General features: G+C 40.9%; 1 protein-coding gene across 5 annotated transcripts in view; it reads left to right on the top strand.

Annotated features, from left to right (window-relative positions):
- Window positions 1-16014, top strand: part of LOC117239971 (teneurin-a) — a 702004-nt gene that overhangs the window by 261983 nt on the left and 424007 nt on the right. For all 5 annotated transcript variants that reach the window (XM_033506078.1, XM_033505890.1, XM_033505950.1 and 2 more), the window contains exon 4: window positions 8273-8518. In XM_033506078.1, coding sequence (XP_033361969.1) covers window positions 8284-8518 — 235 coding nt within the window. In that variant the 5' untranslated portion in view covers window positions 8273-8283. The remainder of the gene's footprint in view (window positions 1-8272; window positions 8519-16014) is intronic.

The following is a 16014-nucleotide window of genomic DNA, read 5'->3' as shown; positions in this document are numbered from 1 at the left end:
AAAGTGAATTTTAGTACAATTTGAAATTTTGTCCTTTAGTAAAGTCGTTAAAATATGCATATCCTTTGTAGTTGACTGGACACAAAAAAATTGCAGCTATTTAAAACTCTATTACAACTTAGGAGAGTACCTGAATTTTCATGAACAGTACAATTGTTGCAAATTGTTTGTTTTACATGCAGATACTTTTTTGAGTTGAGTAAAAACAAATGAAACATCGAATTGGAATCTAAATGGATGCGAATACCATATCTGAAGTACTATGCAAACAAGCTTTTCATGTAAATATTTTTTTAAAAGCGACTGAAATTTTTATATGAAAAAATACGATAACAGAAGTATGTTCTTCAATTTCTTCAAGTGTTTACTGTTCAGTTACATACCGGACGCCGAATAACGCGTCATGTACGCTTGTAAGTTTAATTAGAAATATAAAATATCGATGATCTTTCTAGAAAATAATAAAGTCATGGAAGATTAAAATTTGAAAAACCGTACAATGTGCTCGTTTGTTTGACCAAAAACGAGATTCACGCCTGTGTTGATGAAAATATAATACATTAAACTGAAATTTCGTTCATTCTGATAAATATGAATTATTGTTTACATTTATTTTAATCAATCAGTAAAAAAATTTTTTCATTATCCGTACGATCGTTGATTGTCAATGTATTCGATTTGTTTGAAAATTACACGGCGTACATATATTTTTCATGTAACATCGACTCACCCCTATGCGTCGCGGTTTTTCGATCTCACGGAAGCAAACAAAATTTATGAGTAAATCGTTTCACCGTAACGTTATAACCTCATCCATCCTCATCGATTATCGTTGCTTTTAATATTCTCTCTCTCGTCCGCGCGAATCAACATCGTCCCTGAGTGCAGTCACTTTTGGAATACATTTCACGTCATGGTTGTTCGATAATCGTTTCGTTCAAAAACTTCAATTATTCGACATCCTATCTGTACGAAACGTGCACCAAGCTTAATCACATAAAATTTTGCTTAATAATTCCAAATCTTTCTGAAATTTTTAAAGGACCTTTGATATCGACTAGATTAATAACATACCTAAATATCAAGCTCTTTCCTAGGCTATCTCTGTGATTTATCTTTCCTTTCCTCGTCTGCGACGATCAGTATGTCATAAATCAAAGTGGATGTTAAATCCCAAGAATGAAAGCTGTGCAATGGCTTTATACAAACTTCATACAACAACATATAAAATTCACATAGTTTCTCAAAGTGTCCCGACTAACTTTTCTATTTCTATTCTCGAGAACATCTCAGAAGATCAAGTCAAAAGTTGGAAACAGCTTAGAACCAATTTCTTTCCTCTTTGACAACTTAACTATACTTTAACTCCAACACTTTCCGCTGAAATTATTCACACGGGAATTGCGCGAAAGCTAATGTACGAATTTAAAAATAAACTCTCCAAATTTTCTTTTCTTTCTTTTTTCTTTTTACAAAGAACATTTTTTACGTTTTTACTACTAGACATAACTATAGAGAATACCACAAACGTATATCAAGAAAAATGCAATTCGAAACGAAAAAATAAAGCAAAAGCTGGAACACGTCTGACCGCGTACGATAGTCTAACGAGTTTGCAGAGGCAGGATGTAATCACGATGGCAAAGGTCCCGATATTTAAATTCATCTTTATCCGTGGATCCGATCGGAACACGGCGATCCGTAACGAAAGTTAACGAGATGGTGTTAATTAAATCCAACACATAGAATCTCTGGACTGGTGGGAAAATTCGACAATGGACGCGCATACAGGACTATGTATACAGTCACACACGAATACATGAGAGGTTGTGATCGCGCATAAAGGCGCGTGTACGCGCTTACAGGAGAGGCACAGAGAGCAGGATCGACGAGCAGACGAGCGAACCGAGCTGGTCGGAGGTTCGATGAATCGATGACCGCTTTTAGTAATGATGTGTACATGGCAGGCGGTTCTCTCCCGATGGAACGTCCGGGGTCAGCGTAGTAGAACGCCGCGCTGGTACGTTGCCTCGTGTGTAGTGGCAGCCAGAGTTTGCCAAGGGGGACTTATTACGTCCCTGGAATTACCATATAAATTATCGCGTGATGAACCCACCGGAGTGCGAAACGGTGCACGCTCCGGCCTTTGTCGAGGTTTCGGTTATGGTTAATCGGCCACGCCGTTTAATTGACATTCTGCGCCGCAAAATACCGCCTGTCCTACGCCTCGTGTAATTTTCTTCGTCTCTCAACCGCCGCGAATCGCCGTTCGCTTCCTCCTTTTAGCAAAGGGCGATCATCGATCGAGTCGCGTCATGCAACTTGACTTTGCCCTTAACAAATTGGTGGATATTGTCTTAGATTTTGATGGCGTGATTAGATCGACAGTAGGAATAGGCTAGATTATTTAACGAGGAAAAAATCGTCTTCTCCTTCCGACTCTTACGACGTCAAGCCGCGTCACGTCGCTACGCGGCTTTTCGTTCGACGAAACAGTTCAACCTAAATACATCGCAGCGTCTCACGTGCATTCGATGCGCAATGGCTGCGGCGTCACGCGTGCCACGGTATATGTAAAAGGCAATCGTGGATTCCGCGTGTCGCTTACAAAGCAAATTTAATGACGCACGTAATACACGACGAGAGTGTCTCGCCACGGAGAGACGTGATTAGCGGTTATTCAAATTTTCATGAGGAGAGCATAGTCATCGAAGGCGGCGAGAAGGAAGAACGTTCGGGGAGGAGAACCGAAAAGGACGTCGAGGGCTTCATCGACGAGATTACAGACAGACATAATTATCCAGTATGGCGAGATGATGCGAATAGAAGGCGGCAGGTACGGTGTCTGAACGTTTAAGATCCAAAGCGTGGCCTTCCTGTTGACGAGCGTGGAGGATCCACGTCTACGAGGCACGATGAATATGCAAAATTCTCGGTGTCGGTCTCACGAACCATATCCGACGGTACGACCGAGGCCACGGCCTATGTTTCATGCATTCAGATGCCCTTCTTACCATCGTGTCGTCCAGCTTGGCCGTGGAACAGTTGAACAATGTCGCCGGCTGTCGCGTTCATTAGGTGCCGTTTAAAAAGTCGCTCGTCGACATTTCACACAAAATTCCCGCCACGAGCAGTGCCATGCAAATCCCGCTCAATTCGCGCGAACACGGGGAAACTCTTAAAGCCTTTTATAGTGTGCCTCCTCTAAGACTGAATTCGTGGCCTGAAACTCCGAGTGCCACTATATTCTCCAGCCTAGGTATTACGACGCGACGTTTCTCGCGGTTTTACGTCCTGCACACACGTTCCACGGTATGTCCGCTGTGAGCGAGAGTACGCGTGTTCGTGTGGCTCCCTGACTTTTTAACCTCTCTCCGAGAGGCTCCCGCAGACTGATTTATGTTTACCAGGGCCGAGAGGGAGGTGGAATTCGGTGACCGCTTAACTTGTTCTCGTTCTTTCACCGTTCTTGGAAACTTGTTTGCGTTATCGTCGCAGAGGAACTTCGCTTGATGTTCTTTGAATTCGATTAAAGAATTCTTGAGCTGGCTGACGGGCTTGAGTAACGGTAGTTATTTAACAAGTGGCTTAAGTCACGAAACGAAGCATTGTTAGAAGGTAGGTACGTGACAATGTATTTTAGGAATGGATTTGCTTGTTACGATGGATATATCAATTACTTTATATAATTGATATATCTCCTATTTTCTTTACAATTACAAAGATATGATTCAAAAAAGTTTCACTAAAGTAAATAAACTAGAGTTGCTATTTGATAATACACGTTACAAGTATAGCGAAAGTGTAGAAGATTAACGACATTTTCCATTCAGTACGACGATTTTAATTGTAATAAAATCGTGCCAGTCTTTTTCTTCCAATATATTTTCGAAGATGTCAAACGAGGAGCCTGGAACAACGATCGTGAGTTCAGCATCGGTTAATAAATCCCTGACAACGCGCGGCTCGGCTGAAACAATCCCAGCCTCCGGTTCTGACTCCTACTTTTGTCCAGGAAATTAGAGTCATCGCGACGTTGTTTGCCCGACGAGAGGCAGCGGCGTCATATTTCACGCACGAGCGAAACTTGAGAATCGTAATTGAACGCGAGTGGAAACTCCCTCGTACTGGGAAGGAGGGAAGATTCGTTGGACACATCCGACGTCAAGACGAGCACAGGCATTAGGGAAAAAGTTATTCTTATTACCAGGCTGGGTCACAAGTGTATATTATTGCCAAGAAGTTATCTCAGTTCTCCGCGGCAACGGACCAGCCAGAACGTGCAACTTTTTCGATACTTTCTTAACGACGATCTCGCGTCGCTTTCATAACCTGCCGTAGACATGCATTGTCTAAAATTCGGTCATCTTTGGCGATTGTCGTGACACCGATACAGATCTCTTTTTGTCGCTATATAGACGAGCGACGTCATATTAGTGTCATACGAGTGTGATAACGTATGGTTAGTACATAATAAATTCGTAGTTTCATAAACTCAAGTAGGGAAACTGAGCGAAAATTTTTGTACCCTTAAATTTAAAATACTAATAATTTTCTTGAGAATTTAGCTTTCTATTTCTAGAACAAGCCCTATGACATAATGTGTATCGTCTTTTGACGTAACTGCAAAGTCACGAATTGCAAGGATGCTGAAGGGCCTGAAATGCCATCGGGTAGTAAATTCAATTCTATTCGCTTCAACTTTTAAAGTGCTTGGTGTTTGTTAAGTAATTTTTTCATCGGATTTCTTTTATCAGTTCGGAAATGTTTCGCTAGGATCCAAGGAAAAGCAACGAACGTAAAAGATCTATCAAATACATGCTTCTTACGAGGTAACCTCTTCCTGGAAGATATTCCCTAAGAATGGGAAAGTAGTTAAAGGGGGCATCACGCGGACCGTTTCATAAAAGAACGGATGGTCCTCTTTTTCTTTATATACAAAGCCTAACGTTTTACATCGCAGGAAGAATACGCTCGCTATGTATAGTCAGCAACTGCGCGACAGGATCCCGCGTTAAAGTTTTTATATTGTACAAGACTGTCATATTATCGGCCGTTAATGCCACGTGTTATAAGTTATAGCAATAAGAGTGCCCTACACGGTTGAGTAGTCCGCGTTTATAGCTCCTTATGAAAGTGTTCTATTAAAAGGACGGATGCTGTTCTTAATATGTGAAACGAACAGTGAGAGAACGATGGTCGTAAATGATGTGCCATAAAGTGCTTTATTTTGTAACATCACGCGGAATCGTCATTGTGTTTTTCGATAAACGAAGATTGCTCCAAAATCGAAATAAACGCAATTTATTCACGTAACAATTCTCAGCTCGTCATTTTTCGTTGTAATATTGAATGGACAAAATTTGTGCGATTTAAATAGGTTTTGAGATTTTGACGCACTATAATCATTTCGTGATTTTTGCCGCTACTCGCGTTCCTTTATCGTCACTGGGAAATTATTCAAAATAATTTCAATGCCATTTTTACGATATTTCGAAATTATTGAGGATTATTCGTGGTCGGTCAAAGGTCGTTTCGAGGATAACTCATTTTAATGCACTTGTGAATCATTTGAAATCAGTTTGCCAATATTCATAGTGTAAATAATCAGTTCGTCGTACTAAAGATATATCTGGTTCATTTACGATTAATCAAATCAATCGTTTCAAAGTAAACTAATTTCCATGGAATTGAAAATTACTCAAAGGCACTGGGGCCACGTCTAGTAACATCTAATCAATTAACCAATTCCGTGTCACGCTGCGATTGGAACTAAAAACCTGCCTTGCGATTCTCCGAAGTCAACAGACATCGAATTCCAAACTAATACCACAACAGCGATCAAACTTCGATTAAAGTGAGTTTCGAGTCTCACGAAATTTTAGCTTCCCCACTACGGAGGTGTACGTTTCTGGCGGGGGTTGAGTAGGGTTCGTTAATTCGACGCCAAGTTTTCCGATTCACTTACGGTTTGACAAGTCCGCCACGTTCCGGGCGCGCCTACACGCGAGCGAAGAAGGAGTAGTCTGAAGGGTCGGTGAAACAAAACATCGTAAAGCACCCTCTCGTCTGTAGAGGATGCGACCTGTTAGCCCGGCATTCAGGCAAGTGAGAAAAGTGGCTGTTAGAGGTAGCCGGCGATGCATAAGGACTCGTTTCCAGAGGACAAGTTATCCGTGCCATTGAGATTTATTCGAGGTAACCGTCCATGTCATAATACATGTGTCAGCGTGTAGAAAATATCTCCTAAACTAATTGTTTTTTTTTTCATACATAATTTAACGTTTTTATTATGAAAATGACGAAGCTGCATCCATTATTGCATATACGCTTGTTGGTACGTTGAATGTCTGACTAGCGGCTAATTCTATATATACATACCTATGACGCACAGATGGTCTGACTAACAATTGATTCTACTTATGTACATGACACCGAGACCATCTGACTAATGGTTAACTCTACTGACGTATACGATGCTTTAATCGTCTGTCTAATGGTTAATTCTACTACCGCATATGGTACGTTAATTGTCTGATTTGCAATTAATACTACTGACACATACATCGTGTCGATCGTCTGACTAAAGATTAATTCCACTTACGCAAACGATGTCCCGATTGTCCGACTAACTGTTAATATTACTGATTCATACGGTGCGCCAATTGTCTGACCAACGGTTAACGGATTGTCTGATGGTTAATTCTACTTACCCGTATGGTGCATAGATTGTCTGACTAACGATAATACTACCGATATATTCGTGTATGCTATAGTGTGCATAACGTTGCTAACTTGAGCGCTTAGCTTTTTCCAACGAATTTTTTTCACATTTCTAAGAATAGCATGGATGGTCTGTTGAAAGTAATTTAAAGTTATTTTACTATGGTATATATATATATAATATTTCGTTGTCGAACGGCCACGCATTCGAAACGAACAGCAGCAACGGAGTATCACGTTTGCGTTTTTTGATAAACTTTCGACTAACGGGAATTTTTAGTTGCTCTTAATTTCGAGGCCGGCTCGTTCTCGCACCACTGCCTCTCGTTCGCCCATCCTCCCGGCTCAGCGCCACTGAAATCGACGTGGTTCAAGTGGTTTTCAACGTTCTCCCAGAACCTGAATATTTATTTGCTCTTCCACAGAGATGTTGACCCGGAGCGTTTGAAATTGAAACGAACGTGGCAGCCGATGGTTTCTGGACCGTGTAAAAACCTCTGGTGTAACCGACGGATATACGTTGCATGAACATTTTTTCCCGCACCTCCTTCATTCGGTGTCGGCTTGTCTATTGTTACCAGTGTGGTATTTACTAAGCTTGGACAAGTAGTGTTAAATTAGATAACAAGTAGAAATGACAGGTAATTACCTACAGATATTCCGTGTATAATTATCAAACGAAAGCTGAGGATACGATTGAATGCTATTCAAATCATTTTTATCGATGAATTTTTCGAGATGCTCCTTTAATAAAAAGGAAGTGATACCAATACCTGTTCAGAATATTTAATTACTCGGGTTATCTCATCTGTACGTAGGACAGGGTCTTCCAAGATCGATAGCAGCTTGAATGTGTACGGGATCGGATAATTGAGTGGTGGATACCTCTCGAAATTCCCATGGAGACGTCCTCGTAGCGAGTAGCTCTCCCTTGATTACAGAGACAGCTGATTGATGCTTCGGGGTACGATCCAGCTAGCTCGATCGACCACCTTAAGATCACTCGCTGTTCTTTGGACTATGAAATTTCGGTTTCGATTCGCCGCCGCGAATGCGACAGACGTTACGCGTCATCTATATTTCTCTTCTGTTTAACCCTTCCGTGATTGCGAAAAATCATTTCTTATTTATTGGCGAATGGAATGGATGGAATTCAGTTCTTCATTTTACCATTGGGAAAATATTATGTGTGTCATATTTGTGTGTACACTGATTTCTGGGAATAAAGAGACGAATTTTGGAGAAAATATATTTGTACAAGTACCTCTCAATTATTTTTAAGACGATTTAATAAAATACATGCTGACTACGCGGTGTTATCTCCCAATTTATATTCTACTATATATCATATCCTGCTATCTTTCCTAAAGTTTCTTCCTGTTCAAAGGTACAAAGAACTGTTTTCCATTTTTCCCCAACTACCACCTCTTTTTGTATCTGAACGCTACGTACGTATAACTTGGCTACGAATTCCAATGAATTGAATATTCTACAAATTTGCACGCTTCGTTACAGGCAATTTCGCTGATGTGTATCCTTATGTTGGCAGATGCTGCAGTGATGGACGGTGAGGGTACGCTGGGCCGCGGTCACGGAAATGGGGGCCGTGGGCTGCGCCGTCAACGGTCCCTGGAATGGCGAGAGAGGCGCGGTTACGGGCCCAGTGCCCAATCGAGCAGCGACGACGAGGAAAATTCCCGTCACGCCGTTGGTGCCGCGTCCGTTTCATCCGCCGGTAGAGGCGCTCGCAGCCCAGGCCAGGTCTTCGCCTCCCTCTTGGCGCAGCAGTATGGAAGTGAGTGATGATATAATTGATGTTTAATGCCTTGATCGAAAGCCTCGCACCAGCCGTACGGGAAAAAGTTTGGCGGATGTAGGTGGCCGGTATTCGTCGAGGTGCCTGTGTTTGGGCAAAGGAACGGTGTTTGATGGGAGTTGCCGTGAAACGTATTGGGAGGGAATTGGTAATTTATCGAAGGGACTACGGATTTCCAGGGTAGCAGCAGGGAAAAGTATTGCATCGCCGTGATTGATTTTATTCTGCCCGGAATATCAGTTTCCTTTGTCCGTCTGAGATCCTTTGGAATTTCTAATGGTTTTTCTAATTGATTGTCCCGTTGGAATAAATAAGGAACAGCGATAGTATATGTTGTCTTTTAATGTTACTTTTTAATCGATCGCTTATTAAAGGAGGAATCGATAATTGATAGTAATTTTAAAAAGATATATTCAAGTTGTTCTTAATGAAACGATGCTTCTGCGGTTTAAACACGATTACAAATATCTCTAACTTAATGAAAAAAAAAAAGAAAGAAACTTAAAAGAAATTAGAGCCGGCGATTTGGAGCAAAGTGAAACACTACGATAATTCTATACAAATATCTACAACCAGCGTAAAAAAGGATCTCACAACGAGAAGTACAACCGTTATCTTCATTAAGCGGAAACACGGTTCGCGACTCATCGAGCCCGTCCGCCTCCTAGACAAAAGAAATTAACGTAACGATTCGACTTCTAAGGCGTAGCTCTGATTGGATGACCCTTCGTTCGGCCAGTCTTCCGGCTGGATTCAAACGAACTTTAACGAGCGACTTAATGAGCAACCTATGAACTTTCAATTGCAACAATTAAATCGGCCGCGCGAAACGAACAGGTCGGGGAAATAGCCGCGCGAACAGGCGCGATCATCGAGTAATGGCCTGTCGAAGCGAAGAGAGAGCTTCGTTCTGGACGCGGCTTAACGATACACACTGGCTGACTGACGGCAACTTTTTCCCCTTTTTTTTATTTCTTTCGACTCGATCTGCCGCTGCCAATAATAAAGTTCACGGTGGCTCGTTCATCATATTCCATCAAACAGGCGCAGACCACGCTCTCGGCCATTCGGTTCAGCCTTCCTCTCCTCCTCCACCTCCTGTTCCACCGCTTCCCGCTTCCATAATCTTCCTTCGACTCCCTGGCAAACGCGTAGATTAAAGGATTTACGAAATTAGTTTTACTTCCTCGCGTCGTCTACGAGCGCGGCCGGATATTAAGTTCGGAGGCGAAATCCCAGATTGCCAAGCGTGGGGTGCTCGCAGCACCGCGTCGTGGACCGTGTTCCAGTAAACAATATCTTAAAAATGCAGCGCTGCCCGCTTACCATCCGCATTTGCATCTTGGTTAATACAGGTATTCCGTGACCACCAGTTGTATCTCTACTAAACAAGACTTTATAAAAACTTGGTTTCCACAATATGGAAGGAAAATAAATTGAATTTAGACCACCTGATTAATAATAAAATACTATGGATCATCGTGATATAATCTTGTAGTATTGGAATCGTCATAATAAAAAAGAGTGAGATTCCAGCTTAACAATTGTCGATGCTAAAAGGACACCTTCGTACTTTCGCATGCACGACATTTCATCGAACGAATTAATCTCGTTCCGTGTAATTTCGCCCAAAATTTGTATCAAATTGGTAGTAACTATCTTTACTCAGTGAGATCGATTTTAGGGCATAGATTGACGTGGTGCGTTTAGAAACGAGGTTTCAAACGATGCGATCGATATTTGGATGGATATTTTCAACAACTCTGTATCCACGGATAATTATCCGTATATGATTATACCATTGCTTTCGTTTGCGATTCGTTTGCGTATTCCGTGTATCGATTACGCGATTCGTTTGTGGTACGCCGTATAAATATCACACGCCACATAACTGCATTATCATTGACGGCTTATTTGGATTACTACTTACGCAAATAATAGTTTAATATCGCGCGTTCCGGTTGCATGACCATTATTTGACCTCGGATACGGCCGGTTATCCCGATTAAATCTACAAATTCGTACCCTACCACCTTCATCGTCGTATAATCTTTGTCCCATACACTGTGAGCGTGTCGTAATCCTCGCGTTTCAACAAATCTTGGATAAACTACTCTCCCGTGTGCTTTCTGCGTATATTTAATCTTGCTGGTTTAATAAACAACAGCGTATTTTGATGGAAGAATAATCTGCTGTGTAGAAACTGTAAGTTATTGTATTAAAAATGAACCTACTTTATTTAAGAAGTAAAAGATAAATCTGTAATGGTAAAATTAAGAAACGTGTAGCTCTAAACGATCAAATTGCAACGCACTTGTTCTACCATCTTTTCTAATCACGATAATTGTATATCGTACACTTATAATATTCGTTTTGTATAACTCTAGCTAGAAATTTTAGCTAGTGTCTGCTCAAATGAACTTCTGCTGATTGAATTTACTTACTTGAACGTAAACTGTTCAAACTATGTGAACGTAAGCTATGTGAACGAGAAATTGTAGATACCATTTATTTATTCGAATAAAATGTTTGGATTGAATGACTTTCTGTGGTCTGAATTATCTTATCTGTACAACGAAGTCGTATTAAATGAATCAAAATGAATTACAAATCGAAAGAATCAGCGACAAACATCAGCATATAAACCTGGTGTGCAAGTCAACGCGTTGATAGATTAAAGCTACTTATATCGAGACACGCGAAATGTCAGAAGGTTTCGTCCGATCCGAGTCCACTTCCGACCGCTCTTCGCGCGATCCTCGACACGACTTGCCGTTTCACTTCTCCCTTTGGAACGTTTCATCGATTCGTCTTGAAACCGGACAAAATAGACGAGCAAGATGGAGAAGGGGGTGGCCAGGTTACAAGGGACGAAAGGGGCGAACTCAATTAATACCAGTGCTCGGTTTATACTATATTTCTTGGTTGCGGTATCAAGCGAGCCAGCAGCCCACCTCGCGTCTGTCTGCATTTGTTCCAATTCACTTGCTGCCGATTACCGCTCCCTCCCGGCCTGGATACGCCGCTCAGTCTCGACCCCTCATCGCCGTTCCCCATTTTCATCCCTATTCTCCCATTTCCTCTCCGTTCCCATCCCCTTTCCGCCCTGTCCCTCTTTCAAACCCCCTCGCTGCTGCTGTTTGACTCGACTCGTTCGGTTCGACCAGTCTCGATTCGTCGCGGCACAGTGTCACGTAACCACACTCGAAGCGTGTCGAAAGAGAGCCACCGCCTGTCGGTCGCAAAGGGATTCGACTTGTGCCAGTAGCTTCTTTCCTTTCGTTATCGATGCTTCGTACATACTATACAAAGATGAGAAGACGAAGCTCAATGTTACGTGTTGCTATATCGCACACGTATTTCAAAAGTATCACAATCTTAAATAATGCAGTCTTATGTTAGAAGAACATCAAGAGTCGTTAAAGAAGGATTTCAAGAGAATGAACAATTTCAACAATAATATTTGATCATTCCTTTGCCAACAGACTATTCCTTTGCCAACGTTCAGTTGCTTAGTAATAATTTTTTGTAAGATTTCAAATAGCTTCTCGTTTCTCTTAAGAAAATTTGTTTGAGTTATGAAACTCCTTTGCCTAGCCAAGTCATAGACGCTCGATTCTTTTCGCGCTTCTTATCGTCAGGACGTATACGTAGACGTATTTGGATCGATATGACGGATACAACGTACGAAACACGTACGACGCTGAAGATAGAAATGGTTGTTGCGAGACACGCTTGATTGCCACACTCCAGACGCCGCGTCGCCTTGGAATCACGCGGTTAATTAACTTCACGACCGGCTGCGTCGCACTCGAGTACCGAGAACGATAATTGATGAGCGCTATGGATCACGTAAACGCGATCTGTTTCCTGTCGCGAGATACCCAGGTGGCGTTTGGATCGAAGTAAAATCCTTAATCAATAGCGTCTTCGTATAGCTACACAAACCCCTCTCAAGATTTATATTACGTAGATATTATGCCAAATTTTCGAACAAAGTAGATATAACATGTTATTAATTATCGATACCCTGAATTTAATAAGGAAAACTATTTATTCCTCGTATTCCTAAAATTTCTCGTTTAAATCACCTTTAATCAACAGACACTACTAACGAATAGATCGCATGCCTCTAATGATATGCACTTACATTAAATTGCAAGTTCTAATGGTATATTGTCTGAATAGAATGTACCTTATGCAAACTTGATACAACTTCATAGAAATTGATACGAGATGCGACAAATTTAACATGTATTAGGTTGTCCGAAAAGTTTCTTTCGTTTTGCAAGGAAATAATAAACGCACAATGCTGTTTGTTTTATATTAGTTTATTGAATTATGCACGAACGTGATAATAGAAGCAGAACGAAATGGATCATACCTAATTCAATAAAATAATATAAAACAGAAACGAGAGAAACTTTTCGGACAATCTAATATCTTGCAAAGTAAAACATTCTTACGAAGAATGATAGACTCGTCCAGGACGCTATATAAATAATCATATTTAATTGAATAGACAATTAACTGTCTGAACGAAACCGTGTCACTATCGCTGCGGGTCTAAATGGGTAATATAAACGAACCTTAACGCGGTGAACATATACAAGGCTGACATGACCTGTTATTAAAGCTTTACTCGCTCTATTCGAGGCGAGAGATCGTAAAAAGTGTTTCGATCCGTGATATAAGACGAAGAACGTGCGACAATGCGGGTTTTACGAACGCGGCTTCGTCGGTAACAGGCCTGTCAATCGTCCGTAACGCGATCTGCTACTTACGCTTTCACGGAACGTAACGGTGATACCTAATAAAGTGTCCACGGATTATTTTTCACCGAAGGACCTCCTGCAGAGAGCCTTTGAATCGACATCACCATTAACGCAATATAATCCTCCTGTCGGACACCATATGTATGGAGAGCCAGCGGTGAGAAAATACCGCTCGGAGATCAGCCACTAGATAGCGGGTTCCATTAATAGTAGTTAATGTGTTTTCTTTCTTCTCAACGCTTTCTTGACTTATATTAATCCTCAATTTAATTCTAAATCATCTATATGTATGAAAAATTTCTTATTAACTAACCATTGCTATCTTTACCATTTATTGATATACATATATATGCATATATAGATGATCACTCAGGTGTTTGACACAATTTATAGAACAAAAATATAATTTTATAAATCGTGATTTCTCACTATAATTTACCATCTAATAATATTAATCAAATAATAAGTTTACATTGTAGAACTTTTTTTTATAATCTTCAAATTTTAACTCGTAAAACTCAATTACAGACTTTCTCATTCGGTGTACATACTGTCAAATTTGATACTGTTATCAGATAAAATTTATTTGCACGCGAAATTTACAACTCGGGCGCTTGGAAATTTTCACCGATAATATTAATTCGTTGTAAATATTAATAACAAATTTCAAGGATTTTTTATTTTCTTCAAAAAGTAGTTCTCGTAATGGCCGCGTTTCAGTGTAGATAACGTCCCTTAGCCTCTCCCCGTAGAGTCATTAATACATCGATGTCCACGATATCGAGAGCGCTCGCACCGTGTCTCCAGATCTACGATTCACTCCGTATATTACACTGTCAACTCATTACACACCGGACTACGGTTTGCCACATCACGCTTCGCCGCTTTTCCATGGAAAATATTGACCTCCGCGCGCGCGCCATTCCGATAACGCGCCGGATAATGTATAGCTTCCCGCGGCATTGTAAGTGTTGATTTTCCGCGTCGCGTTTACATAGACGCCGCGAACTATTAATTTGATGCGGTTAGATATAGCTACAGTGGCGAATCATGGGTAGAACTTACTGCGTTAATTACCGCGCCCTACTCTTCTCTGCTCTCGTGTGCAACATTCGAAGGAGGATTTTTGTCCATGAGAACATTGCTGGAACGTATAATGGTAGAATTGAAAAAATGTTAATCCTACTATTCTCCTCACTTTGTGTTTGTATTTCTTCATATGTTTTTCTTTTTTCTTTTTTTTAGAATGCTTTATTCATAAAAATCGAAAAGTACACAGAATGTAGCAGGATGTACTGAAATACTCGAAATTCCTCGTTTTTTTTGTTTCTACCTTTCATTCAAGATTATATTGTGTAGGCTATTATAAAGTATTAATTTAAAAGGAAAACTCCACGATTAATATAAAAAAAATTATCAAGTATTTTCGCTGTTACGTTCGCGTAAAGCAGTGATGGGCTTTGAAATATCGCGTAAAATAATGGAACGCGAAAGTCTGGAAAAGGGATAGAAAATGTGAGTCGAAGACACTTCAGCGGCGGTGAATCAAGATAGTCGTGGATCCCAAGTTTTCCGTCTCGGTAGCGAATATTTTCGGCTTACAACGCATTACGGAGTCGCAGACACGAGCACGTTCTTGCGGATCTTCGGAAACGATGTTAAGCCGAGAATAAATTTTTAATGGGCCGCCAGAGATTCCGGCTTTATAAAATACTGCCGTGATACATGCAAATGATCGGGACGAGAAATTAAACTACATGGTTTTTTCGCCAAGCGATAACGAAACGCTTTTCGCGCTATCGATTCGTTCCCGCGTTCCGTCGTTCAAAGAATCGAGTGACGTTCGGGAATAATTAAAAAAATACGCATCGAACGATCACGGAGCATCGCTGGAAACAGAGCTGCGGTTGAAACCGATTCCATCCGGTCAGTGGTATATCCAATATTTTTAATCGTTCGTTGATAATTACGCAGAAATAACAATTTGAAGTTAGAATCATTTCGAATATTTAAATATCAATTAAAATTAACTGAAGATTATTTCTTCTGAAAAGAATTCCTAAGGTTTCTTATCGTCCTATTATAGATGTTACATATATATGTTTTATTTAAATAAAAATGGTGCTCTTCAAAGGTGTAGGAAAAATTTACCTTCGTAAGTGACTGTGTATAGTCACTCCCAACGGAGCACCGCTGCTATTTCTATTTTCCCAGAAAAAGGGTACCTAGCAGGCCTCTAACTCAAGATTAAACTTAACAACATACATTCGGTGGTCAGAGAGGCGGAAGACGCTAACGTATATACGAGATTAGGTGGAGAAAGTTCGAAGGAGAGACGGGGCAATGCTCGTTACAAGGTAATACGAAAGTTTCGCCACACAGGGAAAGAAAAGGCGGTGTTCACCGTTTCCACTTATTCTTTCGTCGACGCTCGAGAAACTAGAAAGAGAGGAAAAGAATATAAGAAAAAGAAGACGCGAGAGCCACAGCTCTCAGGAGGGATGAATAATTTAAGGACGTCTGATCGCGCGATCGAAATTCACGTGTCTGGGAATCGCTTTGAACGTCAAATTACAGGGATCCTCTCTCCTCAGCCGATCTCTTGAATAATTGTGTTACAGACGGTCGATCCATTTAAATCACTCTATTGCCAGCGAACCGGTTCATTAAAATGCACCGGATCGAATTTCTATCGGAACG

Source organism: Bombus vosnesenskii, unplaced genomic scaffold (assembly GCF_011952255.1).
Source record: "Bombus vosnesenskii isolate JDL3184/JDL3185 unplaced genomic scaffold, Bvos_JDL3184-5_v1.1 scf7180000013262, whole genome shotgun sequence".
Classification (NCBI taxonomy): Eukaryota; Metazoa; Arthropoda; class Insecta; order Hymenoptera; family Apidae; genus Bombus; species Bombus vosnesenskii.
Note: the sequence above shows the minus strand (reverse complement) of the source record. Positions and strands in the feature narration are given on the sequence as shown.